We start from the raw sequence: 12,656 nt of genomic DNA, 5'->3' as shown, positions 1-12,656 counted from the left end.
TTCAAAAAGTCTTCTCTACCTCTGAATTCAACCACAAGTTTTAACAATTATCTGTTGACTGATAGTGTAAAGTTAAAAAAATTTGATAGCAGCAACTTAGTAGTTCTCTGTTTCAGTAAAAGAATGAATGTTCTGTCTCCATTTGTCAGCATGCTCTTGTCCAGAAAAATAAATTGAACATCTCTTGTATTTTCTTAATTGTTAGCCGCTTGGAAAATTATGGGTCAGGTAAATTGGTAACCCTGTAAGTATTATTCAGTTCACGGTTCTGCTGTTAACCTTTCATTAAACTGCTTTAAATGCATGATGACTGAAGCTGGCTGGTTCCACTGCTGCATTTTTTCATTGTCCAAAGTGTAGAAGTTTCAGTCTCATCAGGGCTGCATGGCTTACTTTGTCTGTCTGGCTAAATTGTCTGGATCATCATGCTCCAAGACTGAGTAACTTGAATTTCATTCACAGAAAAGTGAACACTTTGTGTACAGTTAGGGCATCACTTGCCAGTCCATCCAGCATTCACTAACTGTATCTCTTGCTTTTCACAGTTCCTCATGTTAGATACACCAATTAGACACTTAATATGTATGTGTATACGTATATATTTATATATACATTTTTTTTCTGTATGGTGCTCCATATTCTGCGAATGTGTGAAGGCACATGATTATTTAAGAATCTAGATGTGCTTTAAGGCGTTTAGCAGAATTATTGCTTGTGATTTGAATGCTAGTTTTTAGGGCCTTTGATTCATGAGCTAAAATGACTAACAAGGTTGCTACTCCTGGTGTACACACAGGGTCTAAAAAGCTTGGTTTTTTGTGAAATCACTGCAGCTTGCAGTGCAGCGATTTATGGGAAACCATCTCACATTGAGCGTTGTGAACATGATGTTGTGGTGTAACTTTGCACTGTAAATAGCTTGTGAATCAGAAGCCTTGAGCAGCTGGTCACTGCTTTCTTCTGTTAAAATATATGTGTAATATGGAGGAAGGTGAGTAGGTATAAATGCTCCATTTGCTTGGTTTATTTTCAAAGTCACAGTTGCATCCTTTCTAAAACCCTCTTTCTCCTTGGGAAAACAGTGTAGATTAAATGGAAAAGGTTTTTACTTTGACTAGTGGAAAAAGCTTTTGTGGTTTTTTGTTTAAGTCATCTGAAACTTAGTTTTGGATTGACTTTTGCTTTTGGCAGAGACAGAACTGACAATTAACTAGAATACATAAGTAAGTAGTTTCAGATTGGATTTGGGGACTTCTGACCAAGGTTAAGCGAGAAGTGTTGGCTATGTCATGGTAAAGGAGCATTCCTCCTTAAAAAGGAGTTTTCCTTTCAATAGTCAATGTAGCTGCTAAAAAAGGAGACATATTCTTCTGAAAAGAGCTGCTTAAAGAAGCATCACTTAGAATTACATGCATTTATCTGGAAGTATAGGAATATTATTTATTATTTATTATATTTATTATATTTATTTTTAAAGGAATTTTATTTACATATGTGTAAGTTTAGAAGTCCTAACTTTTGAACTAAGAATTTTCAGTAGGTTTGCTGTCTATAGTTCAATTCTAAGCTTGCTTAACTTTACTCCAAATATTAGAGGCAAATATCTTTTGAAGTTTAAGGAAGAAAAAAATTTTTTTTTCCTCTCATGGTGAGTTTTGAAACTGGAAAGCAAGCAATAGTGCTTTTTGAAGCTACATAAGATAAGCAAGCAAAGGCAAGTTTCTTTTGTGACTGGGAACAAAGAGTTACTTGAAGCAGCTTTCAAGTTGCTAAAATTAATAATCTCAGCATTTATAGGGGTAGTAATTGCCATCTGGAGAAAAAGGCTGAATACATTTTTAATTAAATGTAGAGGTTTTATTTTTCTGAAAATACTCACCTTCGATGCAAAATAGAGGTATTTTAATAAGAAATCTGAAAAATCTCATCTTCTGTATCTAGAAACTAGCTTGAGAAAGCAGACGCTCATATCTGGATCAAATGAAAGAGACAAAGAATATTAGATTAAATTGGCCAATTCAGATGGGAATCATTATGAAATTAGATGCGTCTAATAAAACAGAAAAGATGTTGCTTATAAAGACTTCTACTTTTTGTGAACTCTTTGCCTCAATAAATGTCAGTAGTTGACTGGTTTATTTAGCGTGTGGTATTGCCTGAGGCCCTATTGCACTTAGTTCTGAATGGTTACTGTGAAGAAAAAAAGGATTAATATGTAAATACAGTACTAAAAAACACTGAAATGTGAAGCTAGTACTTCTTTCTGAGAGTGGTCTGTGAAGTGACATCTGTATGAGGTTACCGATCTCTTCTTGACTTTGAAGACTGTAAAAGGTGGGTGGAACTTGACTGCTGTATAAAGCTATATATTATTCACAACTAAAGGTATTCAAGAAACTACTACAATGTACTCTCCTTCAGGTCAGGTTTCTTTTAAGTTAACACTAGACTGCAGACTGCATCCCAGAGGGGTGAAGTGTCTTGCGGCCATGGTAATTTGAATGTGCTATGACTCGTTATGTAACCTGCACTGCATGCCTTTGCTTATGCTATAGTACTGCAACAAAAATAGACCTTTTTTTTTCTTCTTTCTAATATAGATTGGGGGGTGCTGCAGTCTTAACGTCTTTTCTGTGCGTGACAACAGATTATCTCGAATTCCCTCTGAAATTTCACACGCCGCTGAACTTCATGTCCTGGATGTTGCTGGAAACAGGTAAGAGATTTTCATGTTGTCATGTTTTTCTGATGGCTTTACTTAATTCTCTCCAAAGACAAAGATGTTAGGTCTAAGAATGAAGTAGCGAAAAGCTAGTTCTAACTCTTGTGTTAGTGTGACTATTGAAACTGTCAAGGCAATCTTCCTCTGTGGCCCAAAGTATCGTAAATTGTGTGTTGTCACAAGTAGGCTTTCTGAATTGCTTTGCCAAAGAGGAAAAGATAAATTTCTGGATTTGTATATTCCTGAATTTCTAAATTAAAATGGAGAACTGGGGCAATTCAGTAGAACTTTGCTTGAAGCTATCTGCCTTAATGACAATAACTTCTCAGCAGAAGCTGACTGTCAGATAAAAGTTTTATTATTGAGTACCTTATCTTGGTGAAATATAATGCAAGTAATGAATAATGTAACTCTGACCTTGTGTCTTTTTCATGAATTTTAATTGATATGGTTCAGAAATCAAAATGCAGAAGAGTGTAGACAGCAGCATAAACAGCGAAATAGTGTGCCTGCTTAGTAGGAAGGTAATACAAACAACTAGAGAAAAAGCAAATGGCGTCTCATTTATGTAATAGAATTCTTTCATAGGCACTTACATACTTCTGTTCTGGAAATTGTATGTAGAAGCCCTAGAACAGAAACAGCAGTCAATCTTCCAGTGCAGTTAACTGCAGTGGAAGAAACATTATTTTATCAGCGTTATTTTATCAAGTAGTTGCTGCTACACACAATTGTGGCATAAAGTTAAGCTGCAGGTTCTTCTTGGAAAACTGGGATAGTTTGAGTTGATGGATACTTGCCTTATTTGTTGACCTCACTTCCCTGTTTATTCTAGCTCAGCAGTATATGCTTAATAAATGGTCATGAAGTTGACTTACTGGTCTCCTAGAAATTTCCCTGCATCTTTTGCTTTTCTTTTTTGAACTAGGCTGACGTATCTTCCCCTCTCACTGACTACCTTAAAGCTGAAGGCTTTGTGGTTGTCTGATAACCAGTCCCAACCTTTGCTGACGTTTCAGACTGACACAGACCCTGAAACAGGGGAAAAAATTTTAACGTGTGTATTACTTCCTCAAATGCCTTCTGAGCCTGGTTGCCAAGGTAAGTATTTAGTTTTGCTTTATGTAGAAATACTTCTTCCTTTAGTATGTTGTCTGTTACCTAAAAGTTTGTAAAATAGGCTTTGCAATCCATGCATTAGCCCTAATAAGCGTAGCTTTGGTTGAATTTTCAGCTAAGAATATATATCATTTTAATCACACTGTTTTTGAAAAGACTTTAAAATGCAGCTGTGAGTTTTTTAATATATGAAACCAACTGCAGTATATAAAATAGATGAAGACTTGGAATATAATAATTTTATCATTATCTGAGTTTTTCCACTGGGCTGAGTAGTGTCACCTAGTATATGGGTGTCCATATTTGTATACAATGATTATACATTTTAATATGTATATGTGGTGAAAACTGGTGTTTTTCAACTACAGTCTCTTTACTGGAAAAATGATTGAATAGTTGATAATAAGCAGTAGGCATTTAATTTCATAGCATGTTATGCTTCTTACAAGCATAGATGCTGTACAGCAACTTTCTTATATTCTTAGACTTGCTGAACTGATGGGGAAGAGCAGAGTTTCACTGGAGGTTGTTTTTATCCTTTGTGCCTAAACTTGCCTCAGGTGGAACCTTAAATGCTTTTTCATCAGTTGCTGGGTGGCTGCTCTAGTAACTTCTAGATTTTTTTTTCAATCTCCCAAAAGCTTTTATAGCAGTGTGTGAATGTTCAAGGAAATTTAGCTGAGCTAATCATTTAAACTCTTGCTGTAATCGTTGGAGAATAACTTATCTCATCTCGGAATAGACTTTTAAAAGAAACCATATGGATTACTCTCCCCTGACTGCAGAGGGGTCCATTTTAGCTGCAAGTATCTCTGTTGTAGGTATTAGGTGAGATCAATCTCACCCTTCAGTATTATGAAGTTGGAGCAAACCAACCAGTAGAAATCATTAAAAACAGTAGAACTGGTTCAGTCCCTTGTCCATTTCTGAATTTAAAGAGAATACAGATTACCTTAAGAATTAAGTAAATTGATTAACCCATGAGGAGACTTAGCAGAGGGAAACAAAACTAGCTCAAGAGTGGTAGCTGAAGCTGACTGACTTTCTCTAAACACCTGACTACTAGAAATTGGATTCCCTCTTTTCCTGATGAATCTTGTGGCTTCAGGGGTAGAAGGCCTTGAGTTAAGATGGCTGGACGTGTGTCTAGCAATAGTAGTAGGATGAGGTTGCTGAAAGTAATGATAGTGAGCTATGGGGTACCATCTAGGAATTGTCTAACATCAGATAGCAGCCCTAATTTGAAAGAAAAGCAAGCATCATGACAAATGTATTAAATTATATTATTATGTCATCATATTATATTATTAAAGCTGCCAGAAACCTGAAACTGTCCAAATACAGAAACTTCTCATTTATACAGAAACTGCTACTGATTGTGTGTATGTGATAACAGAAAACTAACACTAGTTCTATTTTCTATCTTATATGGAACTAGCCCATTGTAAACCCAGATGAGTGATTGGTTAGTTATTACAATTAATAACAATATATGATTTCATATTTTAGACTTTCTGTGAATCTTCAATTATTTTTACTGTTCTAACAGATAACCTGCCAAGATGTGGTGCATTGGAGAGCTTGGTAAATGAAATGTCAGATGAAACATGGAATGAGCGGGCGGTGAACAGAGTCAGTGCAATTCGCTTCTTAGAAGATGAAAAAGACGAAGAGGATAATGAAATGGTATGTTTTCCGGGCCATTGGACACGCACAGACATGGTGACTTTAATGCAAAAGTGTAAAAAAAATGTCTGAACTATCTTGCTATAAACATTTCAGCTGTGACTGCACACTTTTTGTATGCATGTTTGTAGCAGAAACTTTTTATAATAACTGCTGAAACTTTTCATATTGACTTAAAATGTTTTTTATTTAATTCTCTGAACATATCTTTCAGTTCTGATGCCAGTGTGTGTTTTGCATTGTTTTCCTCAGTCTCCTTAAGAAGTTTTCCTTCCAGCTTTCCAGAGACAAGATAGGATCTTCCTCTGCACTGTGAAGCTTTACTGCCTGAAACTATATAGGGCCTAATATAGGATTCCAGCATGCTGGCATGTGTCTTCATTAAGTTTGCTACACTGTTATATTGTTTGTGTCTCACTTCCATTTCCAGTCTGTCTGTCTGTCTTTTTTTTCCTTCACCGTTTGTCTTGAAACAACCATAGTGTCCATGCACAGCAAGAGTGTTGCTCATTGGTTTCCCACTTAAAGATGTGGGAGCATCTGTCACTGTACTTATAAGACCTCCATTAAGTTGGACTCTGCACATCTTGAATATCAGAATGCAACACAGTCTTTAACTTTCTCCAACTTCCATTAACAACTAAACCTCTTTGTAAAGTTTAATAAGACTGCTTGAGTCAGATTTTCGGCAGGTTTCTCTGATGCACCAGTAAGTTTTTAGACTATCGGAGCTGTGCTGAAAATACAACTGTCATTCAGTTTTGTCAGTGCCAAGCCCTAATTTTAAATCTCTTGCTACATGGAAACTTAGATCTGAGCTTGAGATACTTCAGACCACTGTCGGAAATGCAGCATGCTAGAAGCATGGTCTTACTTTAAAAAGTGACTTTAAAAATTCTTAACGGGTAGATAAATTGTCATTTCAGTTTTCAAGTAAAATGCTTGCTTAATCCAAAGTGTTAGAAACCAAAAGTTTCGGACAAGCATGATTTGCAGGTAGCCTGATAAGGAGATACAGAGTCTAGGTATGGGCTCCATGTGTCTGTCTTCATCACTGTCAGCTACCTTCAACAGGATTATGTTAGTGTAAACTCAGTAAATAGTCACTGGTGCATAGATAGAATGTGGTCTATTCACTTGCTGTTTGTGACATCTAGGGAACTGAGGAGCTAAGGACAATAGGAAATCTGTCCATTTAAAAAATCCAGAATTAAAGGAACAAATCTCTTTTTATAGGAAGGTCTCATGCTCATGGATTTCCAGAATAAAATTACTTTAACTTTTTTTCAAACACAAACAAACAAGCAAAAGCTAGCTAAAAAAATGAAAAGGCTAAATAGCCAACTGTATTCCTGACTTTTTTTGCCATGTTGATTTCATCTACAATGATACAGAAATAGAACTTCTAAGGTAATGGGGCTTCTTAACTGAAATTTAGAGCATTTGGATGGGAATTTTCCTTTTTCTCTTCTGCTTCCCCCTGCCTCTCCTCTCCCATCTCCTTTGGGTATGAACACTTGATCCAATCAGGATCCAGGGATGTAAAAAGTTGTTGCTCATCAGCTGCACACTGCATTTGACTAGGGTATATTGTGAGTCCCCATAGCTCCCGAGATGATGATGCTTAGGAATTGCACCAAACTGAGAATGTCCATACAATTACCAGGGCTCAGGCATTAACAGTGGCTGCTTTGAGTAATGATATTACATGCTGACTTGAGGCAAGGACTTTTGTTGGAGGAAAAACAGAAGCCTATGATCATATTGGAGGGAGAAGGGAATTTTCAAAGCAATCTTGACCAATATGCCTATTTATAGATCATCAGTTCCACTGTAGTCTAAATAGTTTACGTGTATAACACTGAAAACTGATTGCATGTATATATGTATTACACTGATACATATTTGTGTAATTACTCTTATACTGATGGTCTCTAATCTGGATGCTCACTGAAGTTTTTATAACTTGCTTTCCTTGCAAAAGTATCAACAAAATGATATTACATCCTTGTGTCTAACATGCAGTAAAAATGTTGCCTCTTCTTCCCTTCACGATCTGTGTTTCCAATTGACAAGAGAACCAAACTGATGAGGCTGGAAGGCATATAGATTTCCATGCAAACATGTAATTGACTTTGAGAGACCTTGTGGGATTCTTTCAAAACCAACAAGCTTTTTTGTTTTGAAATGTGATCTTAAATCACTTGCATGGTTTTGGAAAAAAAAGTCTTGACTATATTTATGAAAGAATCTTTGTTTTGTAGCTTGTAATTGTGCTTTGTTTGAGTGGTTTTCAGTTTTGTAGTCAAGAGAGGAAAATTTTTGCTCCTAGTCAGGTCTTAAAACTTCTTTCACTGTCTTTGTCAACAAGCAGCTATGTAGTAGCATCCAAAATAAAACATAGTTTAAAAAGAAAAAGGGGAAAAATGAAATTGACAGCTAATATTCTGTATGTAAATGCTAAAGCCTTAAGTGTGTTGTTTTTCAAAGAGACAAAGGCAAAACCACTTATTGCACTGTTTATTTTTAGAGAACACTTCTAAGGCGAGCCACTCCACACCCTGGAGAATTAAAGAACATGAAAAAGACAGTGGAGAATTTACGGAATGATATGAATGCTGCTAAAGGACTGGATACAAACAAAAACGAGGTCAATAATGCCATTGACAGAGTGACCACTTCTGTGTAGGATTTCATCTCCAGGTTTTACCTCCTGTGTCTTCCCCTGCTGTTGAAAAGTTCCTGTCGTCTTCTGGGACCTCACTGAGCCCCCTTTTGTTTTTAAACAGAATCTGATTCATCGTCTCCATATATGTGAAAAGTGCTGCCCAGTGGAATAAAGTGCCTTATTTCATCCAGGCAGTGAATCAGTAATTTCTGAATCAATATTGTGATTTTAATAGTCCTAGGCTTTTTTAAGTATAATACACTACTGTATGCAGAATACAATATTTTTGTCTTAAGTACAGGGGAAATGATGCTTTTTTTTTTTCCAGAGTGCTGGGATATCTTTTTCCCAGTGGCTGGATGTGCTGGTGAGAAATATAGTTTTGTTGAAAATTGATACACTTTTTTATTTTTCTGGCAGCTCAAATGGTGTAAATTTTAAAATTTTGTATAGGAGTTTCATAACAAAATGGTGTATTTCATTTTTAAGAGAAAATTTATCTTAAGCGGTACATATTTTAGTATGTGTGGAAGAGAACAGATTTCATGGACAACTGTATTCATTTGTTTGTACCACCCATTGTGCCTTAATGTGTCTTGTATGTCATATTAGTCTTAAGAGAAATAGCAATTCTTGAGAAAAGTGAGTAGATTTAAACTTGGTGTACTGTTTTAGATATGTTCTAAATTTCAGGCAGTAATTTGTTGGGATTTTCACAAAACAGAACTTACGTTTATATTATGGGTTTTTAGTTTGTGAAGCACAAGTGTTAGTTTTGTTGTATACAGAATTAAGATAAAAATGACCAAACTGCTATTGTTTATTACATAATGCACTCACACTTTAACTTAGTTGTAATGAAACATCTTGTTCTGGATGCAGTGTTGCATTGCAGTCAGTAGAAATTCATGCTTCCATTTTTTTTTAAATGTGCCATCTGTAAAATAACTTGAAAAACAGCACGAAAGACTTTCAGAAGCACAGTATGAAACGAGTTTTATGTATTTCATGAGAAAGCATGATTCTTTAAAGTGCTTTGGTGGTTTTATATAAATATATAAAACCATAATAAAAAAGTCTTTAAAACTCTCACTAGATTTATTGTATCATTAAAATAGCAATTAAAATATGTATGGAATAATGCTGAAATACGTTATCATTGTTACTGTGTTGCATTTCCAGTGGTCCAATGCTGATTTCAAGGTCTTATTAAATCTTTAGATGCTAGTTTGTTTATAAAGGTAAGCATTGTCAGATTTGAATTTAGTAAATACTGATGTGAGAAAGGTGGTTGAAATTTGTTTTTAGGCACAGCAAAATACAATGCAGAATTGCACTGAAAAGTTTCCCCGTATTACCCATTTCCACTGTGTCTGGGCTGGGAGGAGAAAGATGGGGTAAGTGATGTCAGATCTGTCTCTATCCATAGTAGGCTCCTGACACAGAGTCTGTCACTAAGACTTGAAAAATTAATGGGTATTTGGTGTCTCTGGATGCTGTGCAAGCTATGCACTAACAAAGACCACTAACTCATTGCATGTAGGGACTTGAGCAGTCTTCCTTCAGAGCAAAGATTTGACATATTTTAGTGTGATATGATGCAATGAATGCAAATGTCAATAAAGTGAAAGACTGCAACACGTTTGCCTGTATGACGAGCTATGTTCCTCCTTCTGCTTAGCTTTTTCTCCTATATGTATTATCTTTATATGGGATTCTGGTAGAAGATGTCAGAGGAGCTGTAATAACTTCTCTGTTATAACCTTAAAGATTTTATAATTTTAATAAGTTTTTACAATTGATTGTTTTGAAGCTTTTACAAAAAAGTATTGCTTTCTTTTTGAGTAAATAGATATTGCAAACCACAACCAAATATTCAAATCTAAACCAGCAAAGTATATTAGATTTTTGTGGTTTGTTCTCCAGGAATCTCCAACAATTCCGGATTAAAACTTGGAGGCTTGAGCTGTTTGCAGGAGCAGCTGCAGTTTGATAGGTGTTAGGTTAGTTTCGGGTAATGAATTTCAGTCTTCCCAAGGCAAGGTTCTGCCAGTTATTCTTGGTAAGCTGCTATTAAAATAAAACCAGAAGTAAAATGAGGTTTTGGTACAGTTGACTCTAACTTTGGATAGAATTTTCCTTTTAAATTACTGACAAAAGTTAAAAGTGGAAAATACTTGGACTCATATCAGGAGTCCAAATAAACGTCAGCAAAACCATTTGAGATGAAAATGAGCTCTTTAGAAAAGATAGATTGAAGACAAAAATAGCAAGACTGTGTGCTCTCTGATGGCAACTATAATGTTTTCCCTTTAGGGGGTGTGTGTGCATGCGTGTTCAAGATATAAACGAGAAAGATCAATTAGCAGGTTGAAAGGAAAGTGAAGCTCGGACTTGGGCATTGCCTCAAAAGAGAATAATTAACTGCCCTTGTGCACATACTCCACCCTGGTGAACTCAAAATAATCCATAAGCTGCATTGTAGCTTTATGGGAGCCACTTTGTCATGAGGCAGTTGCGTTCGTACACACAGAGCAGCCTGTGGGAACTGCACAGCAGACCAAAAACTAACCAGAAGACAAGCAGCACTAGCTGTGTCAATGTTGACATGAAATAATTGCTCAGAAATCAACTCTTAATTTAATAGTGGGAGGAATGTGTATTGTGGTTCTGGCACGGAAGCTGTACAAGAACAGTGAATGGGTGCTCCAGGCCTGTTACCTTCGTGCAGGGCAGCTTTCACCTCCTTTCATCGTAGCCATCTAAACGTTGTGTGGCTAGTCTAGTCTCCCTGTAGAAAGCCCAGCCTAAAACAGGTGATCTGAATTGCTTATTGAAAGCATCTGTTTTCATTTTCTTTTATGAATCAATAGCATTAAGCTCAGAAAGGAAACCGCTTTTTGTATGACTGGGGGAGGTGAAGTGCATCACCAGACCATCCTGCTGCTGTCCCAAAGGGGCAGTCAGTTTTCCTGACTTTTCATGCATTTGGAGGTCTGGCTTTGTCCTGTGCATCTGCATGTGTTGAAAGTCTGTGTTCTCATTATTTTCTGGAGGATCTAGGGGAGAGTTGGAAGAGGAGGTGTATATATATGTATATAATGTAAGATAAGACTGTATAGCATTTTCTCTTGATAATGTCTTGTTTGTGCTCTCTTTGTAAGGCAGTTGGAGATTCGGCTCTACTACCAATAGTTCAGCAGTATAAACTACTTGATGAAGGATGTTTGGAAAAAGTGGCAGTCGATTTGTTTTTCAAGGCTAATAAAAACTTGAGGTATTGCAACAGCTGCTGGAAGCGTGGAATAATAGCAGTTGGAGTGTCATTTGTGTTTTCATGGCTAAAAAGATATTTGGATATCCCCTGTTCAAATAGTGACAAGGTGGCTACCTTCTCTCTCCCTCAAATCCTAAATGTTTGGTCCATGGTCTCTCTATCATAAAAAGGTAGTTTACAGGTCACTCCAGCTTATCAAAACCACATCAGCCTGAAAATACAGCAGGAGTCACTAGACTGAAAGGTGCTCACTATGAGTTTTTGGGGGAAATACCTAGACACTTTCCTTGGAAAGTGCTCATCATTTGCAAAGTCACAGTTGCCAGCAGGACTTGTATTGATACTTGAGAATTATGCTAAATCTTAATGGCCCCAGCCCATATACTTGCTGTTTTTAGTGTTTTAGGTACACTTGTTCTCCCAGCAGTTTTGATAAGGGTCCAGGTAATTTTGACTGTACTTTATAAGCAGAAAAAACTGGTTATTACACTGAAGCAATGTGTATCTCAAAGTCCTTGAAAGCATGAGGTTTTCTTCCCAGTCTTTGTTTTGGCTCCTTTATCTTGTGTGATTCTTTGAGGAGCCTGAGTAGTGTAACTTTCTCTTTCAACTTCTACTACTACCTCTAATCCTTTTGTAACTCTTTTTGGACATGGGTATAATGTAAACCATAGTTTGAGGAAACACTGCAGTACTCGCACATGGTTTAATAGCTGACATTTATCCAGGGAAAACCAATTGACTGCAGTCATGGAGTAGATTTAATATTAACTACTCAGTTACTACATGTGAGTTCACTTTATTGAAAGCCACAATTCTGTAGTCTTAGGAACAAAAGCGTTCTCTTATTACTATTTACAGTGCAGTTGGTGTAGAAACAGATTTTTTTCCATCCATTGCGTGTTGCTGTAGGCCTTTTCTAGTTTCTGTATAATTTATATGTTGAGATTATTTTTCTGGTTTGGATTCCATTTTTCTGGTAATCAGTGTATTGTGGGAAAACGAGTACTGGAAACTAGCATGTGCCTGTACTTTCCATCCCTGCAGCTGGCTTGTTTTTTCCCAGGACAAACTGGTGGACTGTTCCTTGTCTAACATTAGTGCTTTAACTGGAACTAGATGAACCATTTTAGCTGATTAGTGAGTTAGCACCATTCATTACTTGCTGCTCAAAAGGTCTGCTT

General features: G+C 36.4%; 1 protein-coding gene across 1 annotated transcript in view; it reads left to right on the top strand.

The window, feature by feature from the left end:
• The window catches only part of LRRC1 (leucine rich repeat containing 1), a 75,146-nt gene extending 65,853 nt beyond the window's left edge, over positions 1-9,293 (top strand). The window contains exons 11-14 of the mRNA XM_062571110.1: positions 2,601-2,716; positions 3,651-3,823; positions 5,391-5,527; positions 8,058-9,293. Coding sequence (XP_062427094.1) covers positions 2,601-2,716; positions 3,651-3,823; positions 5,391-5,527; positions 8,058-8,216 — 585 coding nt within the window. The 3' untranslated portion in view covers positions 8,217-9,293. The remainder of the gene's footprint in view (positions 1-2,600; positions 2,717-3,650; positions 3,824-5,390; positions 5,528-8,057) is intronic.
• The last annotated feature ends 3,363 nt before the right edge of the window (positions 9,294-12,656 follow it).

The sequence above is a fragment of the Rhea pennata genome, chromosome 3 (assembly GCF_028389875.1).
Source record: "Rhea pennata isolate bPtePen1 chromosome 3, bPtePen1.pri, whole genome shotgun sequence".
NCBI lineage: Eukaryota > Metazoa > Chordata > Aves > Rheiformes > Rheidae > Rhea > Rhea pennata.
This window is presented reverse-complemented; position numbering and strand designations above follow the sequence as displayed.